This window comes from Balaenoptera physalus (genome assembly GCF_965194825.1).
Source record: "Balaenoptera physalus genome assembly, chromosome: 20".
Lineage (NCBI taxonomy): Eukaryota > Metazoa > Chordata > Mammalia > Artiodactyla > Balaenopteridae > Balaenoptera > Balaenoptera physalus.
In genome coordinates, this window is record NC_138901.1 from 55,968,471 (window position 1) to 55,993,020 (window position 24,550).

General features: G+C 51.1%; 1 protein-coding gene across 2 annotated transcripts; it reads right to left on the reverse strand.

The window, feature by feature from the left end:
- Positions 1 to 4,209: 4,209 nt before the first annotated feature.
- POLR2A (RNA polymerase II subunit A) lies at positions 4,210 to 24,067 on the reverse strand. Of its 2 annotated transcripts, XM_082441170.1 has the most exons (30): positions 23,563 to 23,627; positions 18,460 to 18,514; positions 18,040 to 18,172; positions 17,760 to 17,896; positions 17,493 to 17,666; positions 17,018 to 17,299; positions 16,534 to 16,695; positions 16,207 to 16,427; positions 15,524 to 15,656; positions 14,914 to 15,038; positions 14,614 to 14,824; positions 13,881 to 14,090; positions 13,630 to 13,798; positions 13,346 to 13,440; positions 12,997 to 13,200; positions 12,619 to 12,841; positions 11,990 to 12,173; positions 11,450 to 11,621; positions 11,251 to 11,356; positions 10,955 to 11,160; positions 9,397 to 9,621; positions 9,004 to 9,250; positions 8,607 to 8,707; positions 7,555 to 7,659; positions 7,279 to 7,461; positions 6,800 to 7,003; positions 6,426 to 6,612; positions 6,202 to 6,315; positions 5,902 to 6,051; positions 4,210 to 5,799 (listed from the first exon to the last, which is right to left on the reverse strand). In XM_082441170.1, the coding sequence occupies exons 3-30, from the start codon at positions 18,164 to 18,166 to the stop codon at positions 4,643 to 4,645; spliced, it is 5,814 nt and encodes a 1,937-aa protein (XP_082297296.1). In that variant the 5' UTR covers positions 18,167 to 18,172; positions 18,460 to 18,514; positions 23,563 to 23,627; the 3' UTR covers positions 4,210 to 4,642. The 2 variants fall into 2 exon arrangements, with proteins under 2 accessions (XP_082297296.1, XP_082297295.1); XM_082441169.1 differs by lacking the exon at positions 18,460 to 18,514 and having other exon boundaries at positions 23,563 to 24,067.
- Positions 24,068 to 24,550: the final 483 nt, after the last annotated feature.

Genomic DNA, 24,550 nt, shown 5'->3' on the forward strand with positions numbered 1-24,550 from the left:
GCTGAGTTGCTTGCTGCAGGCAAAGGGAATACAGAATGGGTAGTAGAAGGTAGTTGTAAATACCATGGCTAGTTACAGAAATGAGGACTATACCTGTTATGAATATTTCCTCATTGTTTTATGAATATGTTTGTGTATGTGTATCTCTCTTTGTTTTCTTTCCTCTCTTATTCCCTTATCATGTAACATAAGATGTATTGACTTTATATCATAGTATTTAAGTATTGTTAATTTTATATCATAGTATTTAAGTTATGGCGTATCAAGAAGAGTAAACACTGCTCAAGGACTTCACCTCTTCTTCTGGGGAAGGGGTTAGTGTATTTTCAGTTGTACACATGACAGTTGTATCATGGAATTATGATCTTGTTATTGTCTTTATTTGGAGATTAAGTACGGTTTAAAGAGGTGCATATGGGTACAAATTGAAAAGGGGTGGACTGGTCATGGTTAAATTTATGTGTCAACTTGACGGGTCACAGGGTGCCCAGGTGAAATATTATTTCTGAGTGTGTCTGTAAAGGTGTCCTTGATGAGATTAGCATTTGAATTGGTAGACTCAGTAAAGCAGATGGCATCATCCAATCCGTCAAAGGTCTGAATAGAACAAAAGATGGAGGAAGGAGAAATTCACCCCTTTTCTTTCCAGCCTCACTTGGTTGAGCTGTGACATCTCATCTAACCTTTTCAGGCCTTCAAACTTGGGCTGAATTACACCACTGGTTTTCTTGGGTCTCCAGCTTGTAGATGGCAGATCATGGGAATTCTCAGCTTCCATAATTCTTGAGCCTTGAGTCAATTCCTCAAAGTGTGTATATATATATATATATATATATATATATATATATATATATACACATATATATATATATATGAATTTACCTATTTATGAATTTATATATATATATTTATTTATTTATATATATTTATTCATTCTACTGGTTCTGTTTCTCTGGAGAACCTAACCAATACAAAAATCAAGCAATGTCCACAAAATTGTGAGGGAAAGAAATATCCAGCCAAGATGTGCTTCAATTTTGAAGGCTACAGGAAGATAGTCTCAAAGTAAAAGATTAAGGGACTATAATGAGGCAATTATGAGCCTTTTCTGAAAAACATTCCTGACAGATGAATAAAAAAGATGACAGCGGAGAAGCAGTGGTAAGAAGACGACAGATGAGCCATTTAAATACACTGATAAGTGTACATAACTGGGGACTTCCCTGGTGGCCCAGTGGTTAAGAATCCGCCTGCCAATTCAGGGGACACGGGTTCGAGCCCTGGTCGAGGAAGATCCCATATGCTGCGGAGCAACTAAGCCCGTGCGCCACAACTACTGAGCCTGCACTCTAAAGCCTGCGTGCTGCAACTACTGAAGCCCGCGTGCCTAGAGCCCGTGCTCTGCAACAAGAGAAGCCACCGCGATGAGAAGCCTGCGCACTGCGACAAAGAGTAGCCCCCGCTCGCCGCAACTAGAGAAAGCCTGCACGCAGCAACAAAGGCCCAACGCAGCCAAATTAATTAATTAATTTTTAGAAAATGCAAAGGGTTCCCAGGTTGCTAGTGCAGCCGCACGCCAGGAGAAAGCAAATACACGTTCTCTCTATAGGTATGCCACTTCGATCAAGGACTCAAAGTTCTCCCACAGATAAAGTTCCAAGGAAAAGAGCAGCTCACAATCTAAAGCTGTAAAACGCACAAGCAAACAAGGCTTTGTGAGTCCTCGAAAGAGAAGTGAGACCACAGAACTACACCTGCAAAGACCAGGGCCATGCCAAGTCACATCGGGGCCAGAGGCAAACGGGGGGAAATCATTCATCTGGATCCTTTTTAAATTTAAGCTGTTACTATTTCATTCATCATGGACTTTTACATTAATTTTGATGTTTTAAATATTGCATTAAAATATTATTTATCTTGATTATGTGTTTTTTTTGTTGCCCCTTAAATTTTGCGCTTGTGGAGAGCACTGTGCTTGCCTCACCCTGGCAGATTTCACTTCCCTAACTGCCATTTGTGACAAGATGGATGGACCTTGAGGCCATTATGCTAAATGATATAAGTCAAACAGAGAAAAAAGAAACATTATACAGGGACTTCCCTGGGCGTCCAATCGTTGGGACTTCTACTGTGGGGGGCTCAGGTTCGACCCCCTGGTCAGGGAACTAGGATCCCTCATGCTGCATGGTGCAGACAAAAAAAAACACTATATAATCTCACATGTGGAATCTAAAACAAACAAATAGAACACAAACTAAACTCATACAAAAGGAAATCAGATTTGTGGTTATGGGGGTGGGGCATGGGGTGGAGGAATTAGATGAAGGTGGTCAAAAGGTACAAACTTTCAGTTGTTAGATAAATAAGTACTGGGGATGTCATGTACAACATGATGACTATAGTTAACACTGCTCTATGGTATATTGGAAAGTTGTTGAAAAAGTAAATCCTGGGACTTCCCTGGTGGCGCAGTGGTTAAGACTCAGCACTCCCTATGCAGGGGGCCCGAGTTCGATCTCTGGTCGGGGAACTAGATCCCACATGCATGCCGCAACTAAGAGTTCACATACCACAACTAAGGAGCCCGCCTGCTGCAACTAAGACCCAATGCAACCTAATAAATAAATACTAAAAAAAAAGAAATCTTAAAAAAAAACCTTAAAAAAAAAAAAGTAAATCCTGAGTTCTCATCACAAGGAAAAAAGCCATTTCTTTCTATCTAACTTTCTATCATTCTATACGGTGAAAGAGCTGTCTGGAATTATGTTCACCAATTGCCAACAGTAATTCAGGGGATTGGGAAGATGTTATTCTTTTTTCTACCGTGCTTGGATCTTTTATAATACCCTTTTATAAAAACAAGTCATCTCTTTCAAAACAATTTAAGATCTGGATTAAATACTGCAAAATGCTATCTACCGCCTATAATAATCTTAGTGATAAGTTAATAGATCTTGGCCATGTTTCTTCTTTTTTTCAATATTTATTTTTATTTATTTATTTTGGCCGTGCTGGGTCTTAGTTGCAGCACGTGGCATGCGGGATCTTTTTTTTTTTTTTTTTAATTTATTTATGGCTGTGTTGGGTCTTCGTTTCTGTGCGAGGGCTTTCTCTAGTTGCAGCAAGCGGGGGCCACTCTTCATCGTGGTGTGCGGGCCTCTCACAATTGCGGCCTCTCTTGTTGCGGAGCACAGGCTCGACGCGCAGGCTCAGTAATTGTGGCTCACGGGCCTAGTTGCTCCGCGGCATGTGGGGTCTTCCCAGACCAGGGCTCGAACCCGTGTCCCCTGCACTGGCAGGCAGATTCTCAACCACTGCGCCACCAGGGAAGCCCCATGCGGTATCTTCTAGTTGCAGCATGCGGACTTCTTAGTTGTGGCATGCAGGCTTCTTAGTTGCAGCATGCGAACTCTTAGTTGCACAGCATGCACGTAGGATCTAGTTCCCTGACCAGGGATTGAACCTGGGCCCGCTGCATTGGGAGCAACAGAGTCCTACCCACTGGATGACCAGGGAAGTCCCCATGTTACTTTCTAAACTATCCTTTGAAATATTTCAGGGAGTTCCCTGGTGGCCTAGTGGTTAGGATTCTGGGCTTTCACTGCCATGGGCCTGGGTTCAATCCTTGGTCAGGGAACTGAGATCCTGCAAGCCACATGGCCAAAATAAAAAAAAGGAACTAATGAAACAAAATATGAAATGGCCAACTGAAAATAGCAAATTATCACCAAGTTCTTTAACTTCAGCTTTAAAACATATCCTAGTAACCACAATCTTCTCATTGTTGGTTTGAGGCCAAAAAAAGACTGATTAGAAGTGACTTGAGAAACAGGTAGGAAAAATACCCAAAGAAAACATGCCTCCTGGTGGTGGTGTTAAGGGCAATAATTTTTCTGCTTCTGTACTGCACCTTTCTGTACTTTTCTAAATTACATATTATGATAATCAGTAAAATCGGTTAAAAAGATGTTATGTCAATATTGCTTTAATGCAGGACAAGGCCTCTATCTGTTCAACCACAAAGCCGGGACAGAGCAAAGCCTGGCACAAAGTAGGTGTTTGTTCGGTGAATGTACTGTCTGTGCTCATTTTCCTGCCCCTGCCCCATTAGCAGGGATCAGCTAAAACATGATAAATGGAAGAGCAGCCCAGGCAGGGAGTAGGGGCCTGGATATTCTTGCCTCCTAATAAAGCACTCAACAGCCACACTTCTGGTCAAAATTAGTAAACTTTATTTCAACTTCAAAAAGTAACAAACAAAAGGCAGCTTTCGCTTTGTTCTTCCAGAGGATCAGATGTAACGGACCCAGAGCAGGAATTACCCCAAAAAAGTTAAAATACCCTTTACCCCCCGAATCAAGTCATAGGCAAGGAGGATCCTGGATCTGGGGACAGGCCTCAGGTAGGTAGGGCAAGAAGGAGAACACCACTGCAGGCGAGTGGGTTCTGAGACGGCACAAGTGGAGAACAAGACAAAAGCCCCGGCAGAAATGGGACCAGAACCTCAACAGGGAACTTTGTCACAAGGAGCTATGTACAAGGGAGCTGGACCGGGGCCTGCACCCCACAGGGGAGGGGAGGACTGCGGAACACGCTGAAGCCGCCCTTCACCTAGCCGGGTGCCACTGCGCACTGCTCACCCTCAGTTCTCCTCATCACTGTCATCGGGACTGATGGCTGGGCTGGTGAGGCTATAGGTGGGGCTGGTGGGTGAGTAGCCAGGGGAGGTGGGCGAGTAGGTCGAGCCTTTGGGGGAAGTGGGCGAGTAGGTGGGGCTGGTGGGCGAGTACTTGGGGGAGGTGGGTGAGTAGGTGGGGCTAGTGGGTGAATACTTGGGGGAGGTTGGGGTGTAGACCGGAGAGGTTGGTGAGTAAGTAGGAGACGTCGGCGAGTATTTTGGAGTGGTGGGTGAGTAGGTGGGGCTGGTAGGAGAGTACTTGGGGGAAGTGGGCGAATATTTTGGGCTGGTAGGTGAGTACTTGGGAGAGGTCGGGGTGTACTCCGGTGAGCTGGGGCTGTAGGAAGGACTGGTTGGGGTGTACTTTGGCGAAGTTGGGCTGTAGCTGGGCGAGCTGGGGCTGTAGCTGGGTGAGCTTGGGGTATAGGTGGGAGACTGTGGTGTGTATCGTGGGCTCGAAGGGGAGTAGCTTGGTGAGGTCGGGGAGTAGCTGGGTGAAGTCGGAGAGTAGCTTGGAGAGGTTGGGCTGTAGTTGGGGCTCGTTGGTGTGTAGTTGGGACTAGTCGGTGAGTAGCTGGGGGATGTTGGGCTATAGCTGGGTGACGTCGGGGTGTAATTGGGACTGGTTGGAGAATAGTTAGGGCTGGTGGGTGAGTAACTTGGGGAAGTTGGTGAGTAGCTTGGTGATGTTGGCGAATAGCTTGGAGATGTCGGCGAGTAGCTGGGTGAGGTGGGCGAGTAGCTGGGTGAAGTTGGCGAGTAACTGGGCGAGGTGGGCGAGTAGCTGGGAGAGGTGGGCGAGTAGCTAGGTGATGTGGGCGAGTAGCTTGGGGAAGTGGGCGAGTAGCTGGGCGAGGTCGGGGAGTAGCTGGGCGAGGTCGGGGAGTAGCTGGGCGAGGTGGGGGAGTAGCTGGGCGAGGTCGGGGAGTAGCTGGGCGAGGTCGGGGAGTAGCTGGGTGACGTGGGGCTGTAGTTGGGGCTGGTTGGAGAGTAGGATGGAGACGTAGGGGAGTAGGAGGGTGAAGTGGGGGAGTAAGAGGGACTCTGGGGCGTGTAGCCCCCAGGGGAGCGGGGCTCGTAGGCAGGCGACGTTGGGGAGTAGCTGGGAGACATGGCACCCCCTGTGGGAGAGAAGCAGAAAGGCATTAAGTGATGGAGAGACTCACCCAGAAGGAAGATCAAGGAGGAAATGAACTTGGCCTTGACAGACAAGGACAACTCACCTGGTGAGGGGATATACGGGCTTGAGGGGCCAGGGGAGCCCGGGGAACCCGGTGTGGGAGACCAGGCCGGGGAGTAACCAGGGCTGAAGCCACTGGCATCTGAAGCAGCACTGGGAGAGAAGCCTGCGGCCCCCGGGGTCATCCCGCTCCCTGCGAAGTGAGAGAAACGTTAGTTAAAACCAGAGCTGGAGCCCAACACACTCCCAGAGCCCCCAGCGTCTCCACATGGGGACGCCTCATGAAGCCAGCCCACCGCCCTCTGAATCACCCAGAGGGCTGTCTTCCCGGCTGGCCACTCACCAACACTGGGGGACCAGGCGCCGTAGGCTGGGGTTGCGCCCTGGTTCCAGGGTGTCATGGCTGGAGAAATTCCTCCCATGGGACTGGGGGCCGAGCCGAAAAACATGCCGGTGGCTGCAGAGAGGCACACAGTGACCCACAAAGAACAGCACCGCGACTGGCTGCTGCGCCCACACGCATCCTCCCCACCGCCCCACCTCCTCCTCGTAGCCCCTTGTACTCACGTCCGGCAGCCCCCAAGCCAGGGATGTTGGTGGGGATCTCCATGCCATACTTGCACTTCTCTGCATCGAGCAGGAGGTCAAAACAGCCAGTGCCGGCTGGAGCCAGCTGGCCCAGCATGATGTTCTCAGACACCCCCTTCATGGGGTCGCTCTCTCCATGTGCAGCTGCTTCCATAAGCACATCCACCTAAACCTCAGAAGAGGGGGCGTGCCGTCAGACCCCACCCCACCATGTCCCACCATTGTTACAGCCACCCACCCAACAATGGAACCACACCGAGGCCCATCACACACAGTGCAGGATGCCCTCTTCCCACAGCAATCCCTCCTCCCTGCTCTCTCTCCTTCCACCCGCACAGAACTTCTGCCATTACCGTTTCCTCAAAGGAGCACTTCATGAGAGGTCCGGTATCCTGGCGGTTGACTCCGTGTCGGGTGATGGCCATCAAGTGGCCACGACAGGTCATGGTATCACACAGGAGAGCCAAGTGCCGATAATTGACGTAGGAACCATCGAAGGAGATGACATGGTATAGCTCCCGCTCCAGGGCCTTCCGCACGGCTTCTATGCCCAGCACCTGGCATGGGGATTGGGGGGGGTGGGGGAAGGGTCAAGATCGAGTAACTGCTCTCCTCCCGCTGCTGCCACCACCCAGATCCACAGAGGGACAGTCAGGAGTCAGTGAAGCCCAGACGCAAAAGTGGATTCAGGCATAAAACCACCTGACCAACCCCTCTCCTGAGGGGAGAGCACGGACCGCAACCACTGCCCGAGACCTAGGGAGGAGGCCTTGAGCCAGAGGGACCCTGGTAAGAAGGCTGAGCTCTGGGAAGAAGGCTCTGAGGGGCTCACTGTGAAGATCTCCACGATGTCGTTGGACGTGGTGCGCACAGGGTCCACGTCCTTCTCGCTCAGCACCCGCATGAGGCTCACGCCATCCGTCTCCAGGATCCACTCCTGCAAGGCCTTGAACTCCCCGTCCTCTGTGATGATGATCTTCTTCTTGTTGTCCGTCTGCGGCAAGTGCATGTACACCTGCAGGGGGACAGAGCGAGCTCAGGCTGGGCGGGTGGGGGTGGGGAGGGAGGGAAGCGGGGGTGGACGGGCTGCAGGGAGGGAACGGCTGACCTTGCTGATCTGCTCGATGCCCTGCAGGGTCATATCTGTCAGCATGTTGGACTCGATGCACCGCAGGAAGACGTCGTCATCCATCTTGTCCACCACCTCTTCTTCCTGCAACAAGAGCGAGTCAGCCCTCCTAGGATCCTCCGGTCTCTCCCCGCCCTCACCCCAAACCACAGCCTGACCTGGAGAGCCAGGTGTGGCGCAGACCTGCCCTCTTCAGTTCCAGTGAAGTTACTTTCTATCGTGTTTTTACGATGGTATTTAAAAAAACCTCAGAAAAGGCAGCCACACTCCACCACCTTAACATGATTCCCACTCTGTGTGCGTGCTCCAAGGGCTGTAACAAAGCGCACAGCACCTCTGCTCTAGTCCTGGCACTCACCGAGCATTCGCCCGCCCACTAACGCCTTGACGTGTGATCTCTAATGGACGTGTATCCACACATTCTTATCTACTCTCCTCCAGTTCAATAGTAAGTTCTGAGTTTTTATTATTAAGGTATCCACATCTGCTGAACAATTTTTTAGGAGCCATGCCCAGGAGTGAAGTCACTGATCAAACATTTTCCTGGGTCTTGTTTCACCTGCTGTCACACCACTTTCCCTAGGACACAGCAATTCCTACTGTCCGACCTGCCCTCACACAGGAGCCGCAGGGAGGAGAGACAAGTGACCGGGCTATGGGACACCCCAAATCAACACCGTCTGTTTTGGGGCTTTTTTTTTTGGCCGCACCCCGCAGCTTGCTGGATCTTAGTTCCGCGACCAGGGATTGAACCTGCGCCCTAGGCAGTGAAAGCGTGGAGTCCTAACCAGTGGACGGCCAGAGAATTCCCCAACACCGTCTGTTTTATCTATATGGCTGCTACTTCACGTTTCAAAGATCTTTTGCTGCTAAAAGTTTTGCAGATCATTGCTACCCACCCTCCCCCCATCTCTACTTTAGGTGGTGTGACTGGCACTCAACGCTGCTTTCATTTTAATGTTTTTGGTCAGGAACCAGATTTAACGGTTTTCTATGTCTGACGTATAAATTTCTGCTTGGGTCCCGTTTACCTCTTGCATCTTGTTTTCATCACTGTTCATGATGCGGATACGAAGCACCAGCTTCTCTGCATTATCATCGTTAAAGATGCAATTCAAGTCATCACCGAAACCTGGGAAAATGAGAACAACTGCAGCTGCAGGACTGCTTCTGCTCACGGCTCATCCACAGCTCTCCCCATATGGGCTCTCTTCCGGCTTTCCCCTCCTTCCCACAGAACCCTTCTAGAAAGAGGGAGGGGAAACGATGAGAAGGAAAAAGCAGTGCAGAGGGGACCTGGAGAAGAGGTGCCCTGGAGGAGCAGAGCCAGTGAGTGGAAGGTGGTGGGTGTGGGCGCCCTGTCTGGGACGAGAGCACGGGGACAGCACAGGGAGTGCGGGGAGCCCAGGCAGGACCTCCCAGCCTCACCAGCGTTGATCTTTTCGGCAATCTGCTCCATGGTCAGCTTCCGATCAGTCATGTGCTTCCGGTCCAGCTCCACCCGCAAAAGCCAGGGGGAGATTCGGGCCACATCAAAGTCAGGCATCTCGTAGTAGACATTCACCCACTCCTGATCCTCTGCCACCACTGTGCTCTGCGGGTTGGGGTCATAGTAGATGGCCGTGTTGGCAGTCACCTTCCTCAACGTTGTATGTTCCAGGCGGCACAGAATATCCTGGGGAAAAAAAGGGATTCGTGACAGGCATTTGGGTGGCTCCAAAGGCCTCTTCAAACCCACCTGCAGAGGGACTGCCAAACCCTTTACTTAAGGAAGGAGTCCCCTCCTCCTCCTGCCAGGTAGCCCGTTACCCTAAGCCGCACCTTGGCTCTCTCAGCATCTCGAGCAGACTGGCCCAGCAGGAAGACAGTAAGTGAGGGGGTCTTTGGCTTCTTGGAAATGTTGATGAGCTCCTTAAGTCGGGGCACACCCAGCGTCACATTCTTGGCAGACACACCAGCATAGTGGAAGGTGTTCAGGGTCATCTGGGTGGCAGGTTCTCCAAGGGACTGTGCAGCCAGAGCTCCCACCATTTCCCCAGGATGGGCCTGGGGAGTAAGAAGAGCTAGCCTCAGAAGAGCAAATCCCTCCCCACTGGTGAATGAGAGTGAGACACTGTCAGGGCTGGGCAGAGGTGTCTGGAAAAGGCAGAGACTTAAATAAATCAGGGTCTTATTTGATCATCCCCTTCCTCAGACGGCATTTCAATTTACACCCGCCATTTAGCCCCCGCCGTGCTGCACACCCAGGAATAGGGGCTATGTCATCTAAACCCCACATTTCCAAAAGTACTGTGTGCTAAAGTTACAGGGTAAATATTCATTTGATAATAGTCTTCTAAGTGGGAAGCTCCCCAATGCATTATTTTAATTGAGATATAATCACATACCATAAAATTTAATCTTTTTTTTTAAAGATTTTTTTTGACATGGACCATTTTTAAAGTCTTTATTGAATTTGTTACAATATTGCTTTTATTTTACATTTTGGATTTTTGGCCACAAGGCATGTAGGATCTTAGCTCCCTGACCAGGGATCAAACTCACACCCCCTGCAGTGGAAGTGCGAAGTCTTAACCACTGGACCTCCACGGAAGTCCCCAAAATTTAATCTTTTAATTGGAATCATATAGTATGTAGCCTTTTCAGACTGGCTTCTTTACTTAGTAATACTATTTAAAGTTGATCACTGTCATTTTTTGTGCCTTGACAGCTCATTACTTTTTACCACAGCATAATATTCCCTTATCTTGTTCATCCTTCATCAATGGATGAACATTTAGGTTGTTTCCACTGCTTGGCTATTATGAATAATACTGCTCCGAACATCTGTGTATGGGTTTTTGTGTGGACGTGTGCTTCCTATTCTCTTGGACATATTCCTAGGAGTGAAATTGCTGGGTCATATGGTAACTCTATGTTTAAACTTTTGAGAAACTGCCAGACTGTTTTCCAAAGCAGTTGCAACATTCCCACCAGCAGTGTATGAGCGCTCCAATTTCTCTATATCCTCGCCAACACTTGTTTATTTTTTCTTTTAGTCACCCTAGGGAGCATGAAGTGGTATCTCATCGTGGTTTTGAACTACATTTCCCTGACGGCTACTGATATTGAGCATCTTTTCATGTGTTGGCCTCTTCAAGGTTCACTTTTTGTCTCTGCAACATGGGACTAACAGCCCCTCTCCTACTAGGGTCTTCTTAAGACTGCTAAGGAATAAAGGTATAAAGCCTCCAACACAGGACTTGGTTCACAGCAGTGTCTCAGTGAATGAGATCTATTATTATGCAATTATGGGCAGAGGTGGGCTGTTCTCAGAGCCCAGAGAAATCAAAGGATCAGAGGACAGAACCAAGGCTGGGGTGAGAAGTACAACACTCACAATGGCTTGGTTGAACTTGGACTCGATCTCTCCGAGCAGCCAGTCGAAGGCCTCTCCGCTGAGCCGAAACTCCTCAGCCATGCGGCGGGAGCACAGCGTGGACCGCAGGTGGATGTTGAAGAGCAGGGTGGCGTTCTCCTGGGCCTGCCGGCTCAGTGGGTCGTCCCCATTCACAATCACCAGCTTCTTGCTCAGCTCCTTGACACCTAAGGGCCAAACGAGGGATGAAGAGGTTGTAGACCAGGACGCTGCTAGCAGAGCCTGCCTGGCCTGGCGGTCCTGAGGCAGGTACTCACCCTCTACCACCTTGATGGGGTGCAGGTCAGAGGGGAGGCGAGGGTTGATGTGGAAGATCTTCTGAGCGTTCCAGATCATGCGCAGCAGGTTACAGGGGAGGACAACCTGAGGCAGGAGGGAAGGAGGCAGGACCCCAAGTCAGGGACAGCCATGCAGGGCCAGCACTTCTCCAGCCCAGCCCTTCCCGCCCACACGCACCTTGCTGTCACCAGTTGGGAAGATGACCCTGAGCACCTCCCGGTCCTCACGCATCCGCTCAAATTCTCGCTCCAGCTCGTTCTGAATGTGTGCGTTGCTCAGCACGTCCTTCACCACGTCCTCCTGCAGGGTGCGCCGCAGGGCCCTCTCATTGGTATAATCAAAGCGGAACCTGCAGGTGACAGGGGTGGAGTCAAGGGGCAGGAGGGCCCTGATCAAGGAACAGTGTGAGGCTCCTGAGGTCTGCAGCCCACAGGAACAGGGCTGTGAAGAATCCTGGGCGGGGAAACACAAGATCCAGACCCAAGGATGTCCAATGGGACTTGAGCTTATGCCCACCCCTCTGTACAAAGTGGGGACGGGTCTCAACTCTGGTCTCCATCCGTCCTCTCCCATCTTGCAGCTGCTGCCAGATGGGTGGGGAAGGGGCGGTATAAGGTCCACTGCAAGACACGGTCCAGGTGATCTCACCGTGTGGGGGGAGGAGAACCCCTACAACTCTGGCCCTGAGCAAGAACCACCCGCCTGCCGCCTCCTCACTTCTTCTCGAAAGCCTTGTTGGAAGGCTTGAGGGTAGCCAGGTTCTGGAACTCAACGCTCTCGCCCGCCAGGCCGTCTTCGCCATAGCGCAGCTGTACCACCTGATTGATGGAGTTCCGCACGGTGGCATCATACTTCACCATCACCGACTCCATGGATTTGATCAGCCGCCGCTGGATGTACCCTGAGGGGGGAGGGAATCAACTGAGGGACCCAGAGCAAGAAGAGGAGCCTCCCTATCTCAGGACAAGACCTGCTGGCCACTCTGGTCCTCGAGAGCCAGCTAGTAGCCTATCATCCCCAAGGCCTCTCAGTGAAAGCCATGCCCACCACCAGATGGACCCAGGGCCCAGTAGAGACCCTTAGGAAACACCGTCCATGTGATAGGTCAGGAGCAGAGACCCTGAGGCTCTAGCCCTGCGTCATGGAATGCTGCACGGCAACCAGAACAAGAGTGTTTGCCTAACTCTTGACCTTTAGTCTCCATTCTTTCCACAAAGGTCAAAATTACTTCTCTGGGGATAGAAGACTTCAGCCTGAGAACCCCGCTCAAACTCCCCAGGGGCTTCTCTGCCTGCGGTCCTCTCTGGGACCAGCCCGTGGAAGGGCCCTGGATCCAAAGTCCTCACCAGTCTCAGCAGTCTTGACAGCTGTGTCGATGAGCCCCTCACGACCCCCCATGGCATGGAAGAAGAACTCGGTGGGCGTGAGGCCGGCCAGGTAGGAGTTCTCCACAAAGCCACGGCTCTCAGGCCCATAGTCATCTTTGATGAAGTGAGGCAGAGTCCGGTGCTTGAACCCAAACGGGATCCGCTTGCCCTCCACGTTCTGCTGCCCGACGACAGCAATGACCTGGGGAACAGAAAAGGTGGGGTGCATCCAACTCCCTCTGCCTTGAGAATAAGAGTTCCCCATACTTTTCCCCCAACTCCCCCAACAGCACACCCCTTCCCTCCTCCTCCCCACCTTCAGTGTGGCCCCAGTTCTGGAAAGACAAGGCTCCCCACCTGGGAGATGTTGATCTTGGAACCTTTAGCCCCGGACACAACCATTGACTTAAAGTTGTTGTATTCAGACAGGGATTTCTGGGCAGAGGAGCCAGTCTTGTCTCGGGCATCGTTGAGAATGCGGTTCACCTGGTTCTCAAAGGTCTGCCGCAGAGTGTTGCCCGGGGTGGGCTCCAGCTCGTTGTTATGGGCCTTCTCGATGACCTGGGTGCACAGGAGGAGGCTGAGTTCTCAGGGAGACGTCAACCTCTTCTGGTCCCCGTCTCTCTAATCCCAATGTCCCCTTCACTCCTCAGTTCAAAGCCACTGAGAGCCTCTTACTCAGTCTTTGCCCAGCCTTCCCTCTCACCTCTATTACATCCTGCTTGGCCTTCTTAATAGTGTTCTGAATGTCTTGGTAAGTCTTAGAATCAGCAATGGAGTCCCCAATGCCAATGGTATGACCTAGAAATAAAAAGAAGCATCAGCAACACCTTCTTTGGACTCCCAAGAAACATGGGATGGAATCACAGCCAAGAGAGTAGATGGAGGGACACCAAATCCAAGGGGGGGAAGAGAAAGGGATGGAAGAAGAGCAGTAAGAAGTGAGACGGACAGGATTTATAGAGGACTTGGTAGAGCTCCTAGGCTTACCCTCAATGAGGAGCCAGTTGTTAATGACAGTCTGAATGTTGGAGTAGAAGAGGCGGGTGATGTCATGACCCATCTCTAGGTAAGAGATGTGGACCAGGGAGCCAGCTGATGTGCCCAAAGACTTCTTACACAGGATGCCCATGATCAGCTCCCCGTTCTCCACCACCACCTGCAGAGAGCACCATTCACAGCCCCTGCTGTGGCTTCCATGTCCAAAGCCCTTCCCCACACATCCAGAAGCCAGGCCCTACCTTGGTGTCCCCAGGAGAGATGTGCTTGTAAGGGCCACTATCCTCATCGTCGGGATGGGTGCTGTGGGTGCGGATACAGTTGATGTGGCCGGGTATGATGAGGGAGAAGATCTGCTTCCCTGTCCACAGGGGCCGGGGCTTCAGGATGGCTGGCTGTGGGACCTTGCCGTCCCACGTGGACAGGAACATCAGGAGGTTCATCACCTCCCCCTGGAGAAAAAGAGCAGGAAAGACAAGAAGTCAGAACTGGAGGTCTCACCTCTTGGGAATGTCAGGGGAGGCCTTGCTGCCCAAAGGGGAAAGCCAGACTTTGAAGGCAAAGAGATGGCAAGAAAAGTGTTTTCCAAACTTTTACTAAAAACTTAACTGTGATAGTGAGATTTTGGGATTGTTTTTTCTTTAAACGATAAGTACAAATTACTTTTAATAATTAGAAAATAAAGAGAAAGTAAAAAAGAAATAAACAGAATTTCAACGAAGTCTTATTTCTCTCTTCGCCTTTACTTTCCAGATGATACCTAAATTTACATGACATTTTAAGAAATTAAATGGAGAGCTAAAGCCATACACCATTTTTGGCCTCGATCTTTGCTCACTCCCTTTCCTTCTGCTATCTCACATACAGGTTAGCGCAGAGCAAGTCAGGGCATAAGTCACTGCTCCTCCCTCCATCCTTGCTGTGCTGGGCCCCTGCCCACCCAGGCCAGGTTTCCCCGAGCCAGGGACCACACACCCGCTCCAGGAAAACGTCCCTCTTGGTGAATTTGCGCACTGCGGTCAGCGTGTCCTGCACAATGCCCATAACTGGGCGATTGCTCTGGGGGGTGACAATCATGCGTGGCACCATGGCGAGCTCCTGGATCTCAGCCCGCGTCTCCAGGGACTGTGGCAGGTGCAAGTTCATCTCATCCCCATCAAAATCGGCATTGTATGGAGTTGTCACACTAGTCAAAGAGGTAAGTGAGTTGGAAAGATGCCACAGTGAGACCCAGGGAGCAGCCCAGCCCAGCCCAGCCCCAGCCGGCGGACTGACCTAAGATTCAAGCGAAAAGTAGACCAGGGCAGGATGCGAACCCGATGTCCCATCATGGACATTTTGTGCAAAGTTGGCTGCCGGTTGAAGATAACAATGTCCCCATCGCACATGTGCCGTTCCACCTGAGGAGGTGAGGTGCGGGAAAAACCTCAGTGAAGGAGGTATGCTAAGAATGAAGTGATAGGGGACCTAAGATGCTTTGAAACAGACGACACTGTGGTGTTATTTCACTTGAAACGCTGATCAACCACCAGCTTTGGGCCAGGCCCTGGGCTAGATTCCAGGCTATCAGAGAAAACAAAGACGTAGTCCCCAGACCTCAGGAAACTCAGCTGGGAAAGAAAACCGCGAGAGACTCCGAACATGAAGCCTTCTGCTCTGTTCCCCCCGGACCTCTTTCTGCCCCGTGTCCCTCTTGCTGCCTGTGGGCTTACGTGACCCCCACCTTGAATGCCAAGGGATGGCAGTTACAAGCTTGCCTAGGACAGCAGGAGTCTTTTAAGCTTGGATTCTAATGAACAGGACAGCCTCAGACGGCCCACTCCAGCTGGCCCCCAGTCCAGAAAGCTTCCTGCTCAGGGAAGAGAGGCCCTGGCCTATTACATGCCTTATAGCCAGTCTGCAGGTGAAGGTCACTGGGCTTGGGGTGGAAACGCAGGTCAATGCGATCACCGTTGTCCCGGATGATGTACTTGGCCCCTGGGTACTGGCTGTTCCCCCTGCGCACTAGTTCCTGAAGTCTAGGAAGGAAAGGGATGCAATGAACAAAATGCTTCCCAAAAAAGCCCTCGTTGCCACCCTCACCCCAAAGCCCCAAGTGGGAACCCAAACTTCTAAACTTCGACACTTGGGACTTCCCTGGTGGTGCAGTGGTTAAGAATCTGCCTGCCAATGCAGGGCACACGGGTTCGATCCCTGGTCTGGGAAGATCCCACATGCCGCGGAGCAACTAGGCCCGTGCACCACAACTACTGAAGCCCGCGTGCTCTAGGGCCCGGGTGCTGCAACTAGAGAAAGCCCGCACACCCAGAGCCCGTGTTCCCGCAACAAGAGAAGCCACCGCGATGAGAAGCCCGCGCACCGCAACGAAGAGAAGTCCCCGCTCGCCACAACTAGAGAAAGCCCGCACGCAGCAACGAAGACCCAACCAAGCCAAAAAGAAATTTTAAAAAAACAATGATAATAATAATAACAATAATAATAAACTTCAACACTCTCTTCTTCTTGCTCCGAGCCCATTCCCCCCACCCTCCCCGACCCCTCCAGGCAGGGCTTCTGAACTGAGCACACCTGTCAATGTTGAAGGGGGTGACGATCTCCGCAAAGGTCATGTTGGCGGCAATGGAGCGAGGCACGCCAACCTGGTCAATGGAGAGGTTGGGGTCGGGGGTGATGACAGTGCGGGCCGAGAAGTCCACCCGCTTGCCCATCAGGTTCCCGCGCACACGGCCTTCCTTGCCCTTCAACCGCTGCTTCAGGGACTTGAGGGGACGCCCAGACTTCTGCATGGCCTGTGAGGAAACGCAGGGTGGGGGGCACCCCAGCAGTCAGCACTGGCCCCCCCGGGCCCCCTCCCCTTTCCTCCAGGCGCAGGGCACAGGGAGCCCGTCCACTCACACGAGGCAAGCCAGGCAGCTCGTTGTCCACCATGGTGGCCACGTGAAACTGGAGGAGCTTCACGTCCTCAGCGATGACATGCGCGGCTGCGCCGTTCTGCTCGTTGCGCCGAAGCTGATTGTTGATCTTCACGATGTCGGCCAGCTTGTGTGTCAGGTCATCCTGAGGCAGGAAGTCAGAACCATCACAATCCAGCCAACCCTGAGCGCTCGGCCTGCATGTGCCAGCACGCGGTGCCTCTCACCCTCCCTTCACACCACCCTGGGCGGCAGCTCCGGGCCCTCAGTTCACAGATCCAGAAGCACCTTTGTGAGCTCTAACCTCCTTAAGGGGCTCACTAAAGCTCACACAGCCAGCAAGTGGCAGGGTATCTTCAGGCCCAGGTGACCTGTCCGTCACCCTCGCACGCCTTCGCCCCCACCACGGGCCTCCCTCCGCGCAGACACCTGGCCTAGCTGAGTGGCAGGGCCTTGAAGGCGCTGACCTGGTTGCGGGCAGAGCCCTGCATCACAACGGCGGGCCGCACAGAGAGCGGGGGCACGGGCAGCACAGTGACAATCATCCACTCGGGCCGGGCGTAGCGAGGCTCCATGCCCAGGACGAAGCACTCCTCATCTGAGATGCGTTTGAAGATCTCGTGCACCCGCTCAGGACTCAGCAGGATCTTCTTCTCCTGAGAGTCCTCGTTGACGTGCTTCCACTCTGCATACAGCTCCAGGCCGGAGCGCCGGATCCTGGGCTGGTACCGCCCACAGCCGCCGTGGCCCTTCCAAGGAGACAGAGGGGCCATCAGAGCCCAGAGGTCGGGCCTTCTCCCCCAACACCTGGCCGGGCCAGCCCCTCCCGCTCTTCTGTGACCTTCGGGCTCCTGCTGCTTCCACTGCCTCCCCATCTTCCACCCTCCGGGCCTCTGGGACCAGCCCTCAGCCCCTCCCAAGGGTCTGGGCAGCCCCGGCTACCTTTTCTTTGGTCAAATCCTCATCGCCCTCTGGCTGCTCCACACCGAACTTGTTGTCCATCTCCTCCCCGCCCTCGCAGATGTTTTTGCCCTTGCAGAGGTCATAGACGTGTGTGAGCCGCTTCTTGGGCTGCCCCTTGGACTTAGCCAAAATGTCCTTGATCTTCGGGTTGTTCTGGGGACAAGGCAGAGCGGGGTCAGTTGGGGCTGCTCCCCTGCCCACCCCCCAGCAACCCCACCCCCCGGCCAGAGCCCATCTCCCACTCACAGAGTCCACAAGCAATTTGGAGCAGAAGAAGCAGACGCAGCGCAAAACTTTCATCGTCTTGACCAGGAAGCCGACATGGAACACGGGTTTGGCCAGCTCAATGTGGCCAAAGTGGCCAGGACACTCTGTCATGTTTCCTGTGGGGACATACATACAACACTTTCCTCCCAGCACTCACCTCAGAGACCAGGTCTCCACGTGTCCACCCCCAGTCCTGGCTTTCTGTAAGGACAAGCCTCTCCCTCCCTCTAGGGTCCTGTGCTGGCCCCCCAGCGCTCACCTGCACAGGTCTGGCAGCGGCCAGTCCTCTCAATCACCCCCTGCCTCGGATCCATCAGCCCCCCAAGCTTGGGGCGGCCTCCCTCGGTGGTCTCTGGGTATTTGATGCCGCCCTCTGTCACAGACATTCGTTTCTGCAGACAAGAAAGGCCAATAACAACTAAATAGGATTCCTAGTTTCCAGACTTCGTGGCTAGGGAGCTCTGTACTAAGGCCTTAAAGAACCCCAAACTACTTACAGAAGAACTAAGCAGGTTTAGCCTGAAGCGAGGGAAATGGGGGTCAGCGTGTGTGATATTTGACTGTGGAAATGCCAAAGTCAAATATCGCAAGTCAAAAGCTCGTTCCAGTCACTGTCTGAGTGGGAGGGGGCGCTCAGACTAGTGTGTGGTCAACTCTGGGCTCCGTACAAGTCACCTACCTCTAGGACTTGAACCCTGGATATCCTACTGGGTTGAATTCTAGGTCACTGTCATCTACAGAATTTAACAGCAAAAGAAATAAAAGTTGTTTCAAGAGGGAAAAATTCAATGCCTTGTTTCTTTCCCAAAGCTGAAATCAAGGCCAGAACCTCCCTGTAAGGCACCCCCATCATGACAGCCCAGGTGTTCTGCCCAAGACATGCTCCTAAAGTTAGGCACTCTTTGCCCCCATCCTTGTCACCTCCTCCTTCTCAAGGGCCTGGGTCAACCTGAACCCTTCCATGTTCAGATATTTTAGGATAGAACAGGAGAGGGGGTCGCTAGAGCAGAGGTTGTTGAAAATTATCTGGAGCAGAAGTGAACCCTGGAGCCTCAAGAGATGGAGGCAGAGCCAAGGCCGGAATCCTGGGAGAGGTGGAGCCAGGACTCAGTGGGACCAATTCAGTGGAGGAAAGGGAGGGAAGGACGGGCTCAGAAGTAGGTACAACTTGGAGAAGAGATTTCTGCTCTGAGCTAAAGGCTGTTCAAGGAAACCTTTGGCATCTTTTCACACACTGAAAACCAAGAACTTTAAAATTAGTTAAGCTTTGGTCTGCTAAACTTCCAGAGGGAAGACCTTAGAAGAATTTAATAAAAGCTTCTATCTTAGTGTCAACTTCATGCCAGGTACCAAACGTACCTAATGTATCTTGTTTCTCTTACCCTAACCACTAACCTTCTAGGAGTGAATTCCTATCTCTTAGACATGAGAAACCTGAGGCTGTGTAAAGTGACTGCCCAAGGCCTCAATCTCAAGGAGCCTGCAGAAGTCAAACCCACCCCCCTGCGATCCCAAACATATGCTCATCCCATTCTACTATACTGCAGCAGAAACAACTACTTACACTCTAGGATTTGAAGCAGCACTATTTACAATACCCAAGACATGGAAGCAACCTAAATGCCCATCGACAAATGAATGGATAAAGAAGACGTGGTACATATATACAACAGAATACCACTCAGCCATAAAATAGAGCGAAACAATGCCATTTGCAGCAACATGGATGGACCTAGAGATTATCATGCTAAGTGAAGTCAAAGACAAATATCATATAACATCACTTACATGTGGAATCTAAAACATGATACAAATGAACTTATTTACAAAACAGAAACAGACTCACAGACATAGAAAACAAACTCATGGCTACCAAAGGGGAAATGGGTGCCTTGGTCTGCTCTTTAAACACTGCCACTCCCCAAGGTTTTAGCTCATCCACACTTCTCATCACACCCAAGTGTTATGCCATGAGTCTCACTATTTACTCACAACAAATCTCTACCCTCCAGGCCTCACCTTTCTTCTGGACTTCGGATTAACATACTGAACCACCTACTGAACCCCCTGTAGATATCCCCCTGATAAATCAAATCCAACATGTCTAAAAGCAAACTCCCTTCTCCACAAAACTCTCTCCTTTTCCTTTAGTCCCCATCTAAGGTAGTGGAACTCAAGTCAGAAACCAACACTTACCCTTCCTTACCCACAGTCATAAAGCAGTGGAACAAGCATGGCCTGGAGTCAGAGACCTCTAATTTGCAATTCTAGCTCTGTCACTTATCATCTATATAACCATTAAGGATTTAATTAACCTGCTTAAACCCAGGATGGAATAGGTGTTCAATATATGACAGCTGTTATTATCCAATCATTCACCAAGTACAGGTTATTTTTACCTCCTGAACAAACAGTTCTTGAATCTTGCCCCTCTTCTCCATCCCTACGCCCACTGCCCTAGCTCAGGCCTGTCCTTTGTGGTATGTATCCAAGTGTTCCATGGGTCACCAGCCCTTCTCTCCTACCCATCCAGACTATGATCAGGGAGCTCTTTCTAATTTGGAAATCTAATCTTCATGCCCTCTTGTTCTCAGAATGATATCCAAATTCAGCAGGACGGCTTACAAAGAGTTTTATGATGTTTCCACCTTCCTTTCTTCCTCCACATCAGTAGCTGAGTCCCCAGCAGCCCCCCTATCACCCAGCATATGTGCTCCACTACTTGGGGTCTTTGTATATGGGGTCTTTGTATCTCTGCTTGGACTGCCCTCCCCACAAGACAAACTGCTATCTGAAGACTCAGCTCAGGCACTGCTTCTTCCAAGAAGCCTTTCCACAGCCTCGCTAGCCAGACTGGTGAGCCCCACTCTGTGCTTCCATAATCCCTCCATCACTGCAGATCTCATAATGCAATGCAATGATCCACTGCGGTTTGTCTTCCCCATAGATTATAAGCATCTCTCAGGCAGGTAGCATTCCTCTATCACCCTGGACCCGATGGCTCTCAATAATTGTTTGTTAAACTGAACTAAACTGCCTTAGGACCCTCCATTGCAGGGAAGTGCCCTCGAAGAACTTGAAAAAAGAAAAAAAAGAACTTGAAAAGAGACAGAAGGTTGTTCGCTTACAGTCAAACCAATAATCCTCTCATAATGGATCTAATTAGTCACTGCTGGGTGGAAACCAAAATGGTCTACAGGTGCAAGGCTAAGAGGTTCTGAACATCCACCACGCTCGTCAAGATGACCTGATGAAGTCTCAGGGAGACAGGCCTGTGGTGACTAAATTCACAAAGCTGGAACCCCATCAGCTGCATCGTGTCTGATGAGAAACACAAAGAGGGGGTTTGCTCACCGTGAATGAAACACAGAAGAGCAGGAACAGACCTGAATCTGGCCGCCAGAAGAGTCACTAGAGAGAGGCCTAAGGAAAATAACACTCAAAGCTTCTCACCTCCCGCTGCTCCAAGTCCGTGCTCACCAAGCCAGCCACCTTCTAAGGACTCCCTCTGCTTCCGGGCATTGAGACTGGACCAGGGGCTGTCCTGGAATGTTCTGGACTAACCCTCTACCATAACTTAGATTTTGAATTATACACAAACTACTTTAGCCCCCAATCCTTCATCCAAACACACTGGTTCTCACTGCCCACGTGATAACAGGTTAGACACCCGAGGTCCCCCGTCCTCAACATTTATGCTCCAACCACAAGAGATTCCTCAAAATTCCTTTTCTTCCCATGCCCGCCTTTCCAACAAACTTCTATTCATTTTTAAGACCCAGTTCAAATGTCACCTCTTTATAAAGTATTCTCTAACTCTTCTTGGCCTTATCTACACCCCAGCACCACTCTTATCTCTTGCTCTACACTGATTTTTGCCCAGTATTTTAGCAACTGCTAAAAACCCAGCTTCACAAAGACATGACGTCATCAGAAGGGATCTGGCGCCACCTAACGCTGAAAGGGAACTGCCCAACCTAGCAGTTCCCAGGGCATCAGGCAAACGCAGCTGTGCTTCCGTGCTTCTCTTAAAAATTTAAAATCTCTAACTGGGCCCCTGTGAGTTTGCTGCGGTGTCTCAGCAGTTTGGGAACGGGGGATCAGGGGGTTTAACCTACTGGGAAGGTCTTGTTCTATTGTAATAAACCCTGAGTTATTCAATAGAATCCTTACTAATAAATAATTAGGTGATTTATAATTTCACACAATGTTGAAATAAAAATCCTTCTACATGTATCTTTATGTACCTGTACAATTATTTCGTTCACTCATTTATTCAAGTAACTTTTATTACATGTCTATTATGTGCCAGGCACTATTTGAGATGCTGGAGAAAGAAGTGAATACAAAGTCACTCATGAAATTTACATTCTACTGAGGAAACAAGAAAGAGAAAAACTAATCCTTTCAGGTACTGACCAGCTATGAAGTAAAATCAAGTCAAGACTTGGGGTTAGAGAAGGTTAAGGGTTTCTGTCCCTGGTATCAGCCCCCAAAAGCCTTCTGCATTTTTCAAGTGTTTTACAGTTTTGTTTTTTAGATTTCAACCTCAACCCCATCTGGAATTTATTCGGTGTCGTCTGAGTTCAGGAGGTTCTAACTCCTGACACAACTTTCCTACAGCTGAGCCTCCTCCTCTAGCAAACTTGTCTCCATCCACAAACAGAGCCATTCAATTCCGTTCTCTCCAACCCACTGGCTTCCTCCAGTTTGCTCCACAAAGGCGTCCAAAGGGCCAACAGCTCTCCCTCCTCCCTGATCTTTCCTGCTTCCATTCTTAGTTCTCCTCCCCAGTCAGTTCTTCACAGGACCATCAAAGTAGTAATTTTTTTTAAAATGTAAACTTGATATCACTCTCCTGCTTATAATTCTCCAATGACTTCCTACTGAAAATAGAATGAAATCCAGATTCCTTACCATGATCTATAATATCCCACCTGGACTGCCCACCTCATGCTTCCCCAAGAATGGTTTAATACTCTCCTCACCCACTACACCCCAGCCACCCTGGCCACCTTTCAGCCCCCGAGGCACACCAAGTTATTCCCTCCTTCAGGCACTTTGCACTTGCTCTTTCCTCTGCCTGAAAAGCTACTGACCTAGAATCTATGGCCTAGGAGACTGGCTGCTTCTCATCATTCGAGTAATGTCACCTCCTCAAACAGGCCTTCCCATACCCTGACACCACCCCATCTAAAGCAGCCTCACCTCGGTCACTCTCCATCGCATTACACCGTTTCACTTTATGCAAGGCACTTGCCCTTAACTGAATTATCTTGTTCATTCATTTATTCGTGTTTATTGTCTGTCTCCCCTGCCCCTTCCCAAAGAAAGTGCTCTAGAAGGCAGGGTCTTTGTCTTGTTCAGCTCTGCATCCCCACCGTCTGTCACGTCTATCACGTAGCAGGTGCTCAATTAATAATTGTAGAAGGGGAGGGAAAAAAATCTGGAGCTCGGCTTCTCACCCAAAGGATTGGTGTGATATCTTTTAACGTCGGTAACTGCGGTGTGGAGCCAATCAACCTTCTCGCCCTCCTTCTCACCCTCCAGCCCCTCCTGCGGCCCGGCCCCTAGCTCGGACACAGCGCTAAGCTTGCTGACCCCCTATGAAAATTTAATTCTCGTTGGCCGCGAGGCTGGACTCTGCACTGCCTTGGCGCCGCTGACCCATCCTCCCCGCCTGTCTTCCTTGGGCAGGGAAATGCGCCAAGTTTCCGCGGCGGCCGTCAAGCCCCGCCCGCCACGCGGGCGGGAGGAGGAGTGAGAGGGCAGAGCCGCTTACCAGTTCATCCGGACTGAGGACTCCGAACTGCACTCTCTTGATGGTGCGCAGCGGGCATGCGCTGTCCCCGGAGGGGGGGCCACCCCCATGCATCGCGGAGGCAGGCGCGCTGCGCAGGCGCAAACCTCACTACAAAAAGCCTGCGCCGCCTGCACCTAGGTGCTCAGACCCTGCCGGGGCGGCCGCCGGGAAGGACCTCCCCGAGTTGGGAGGAAAAAGCCGGAGGAGGAAAAGGTGGGGGAGGGAAGGAGGCGGGGAAACGAAAAGGGGTGAAAGGAGCTCTCCTCCGCCTTTCCGGAGATTTTTCGTCTCCCAAAAAGAAAATAAAAAGAGGAAGGGAAAGGAAAAGGTTCTGGGGGAGGAAGAAGAGAAAGGGTAACGAATAAATAAGTAACCGGGCTCCAGAACGGCAGAGGTTACGGCAGTTTGTCTCTCCCCCTTCCGGGAGCCGCCTTCTTCTCCAACCGTCCCGGCCGCGCTCTCGGCGCTTCTGAGGAGAGAACTGGCCGGATGACGCCCTTTATAGATTCGCCCTGGCATTCCCCCGCCCCTTCCTTTCCCGCCCTCCCTTGCGCTACGGGGTCGCCTGCGCCGGCGTGCACGGGGCGCGCGCTCGCGTCATTGATCCTCCTTCCCCAGCTCCCTGGCTGGGTCACTTTTTGAAATGACGAAGTGGAAGGGAATTTTTTTATCCCGCCGCCTCCCCTCGCTACTACCTCCCGCCCTGAGGTTTAAGGTTTGAAGATTCGAGGGTAAATATAGGCCGCTTTTATTCTAGTTTGGCGTGTGGTTTCATTTTCAGCCAAAGTTTCTCATTAATATCACCCCCCCACGCTGGTAAATGGTCTGTTCTGAGATTCGGTAATGAAGGAGGCGGGGCCGGTCGGATCCTCCCAAGTGGGTTCCCGAAGAGGGGGAGTACTGGGGGCCGTCCTTGGTCATGAATATGCAGTAATCGCGCTGAATATGCAAGAACAGATCAACATGG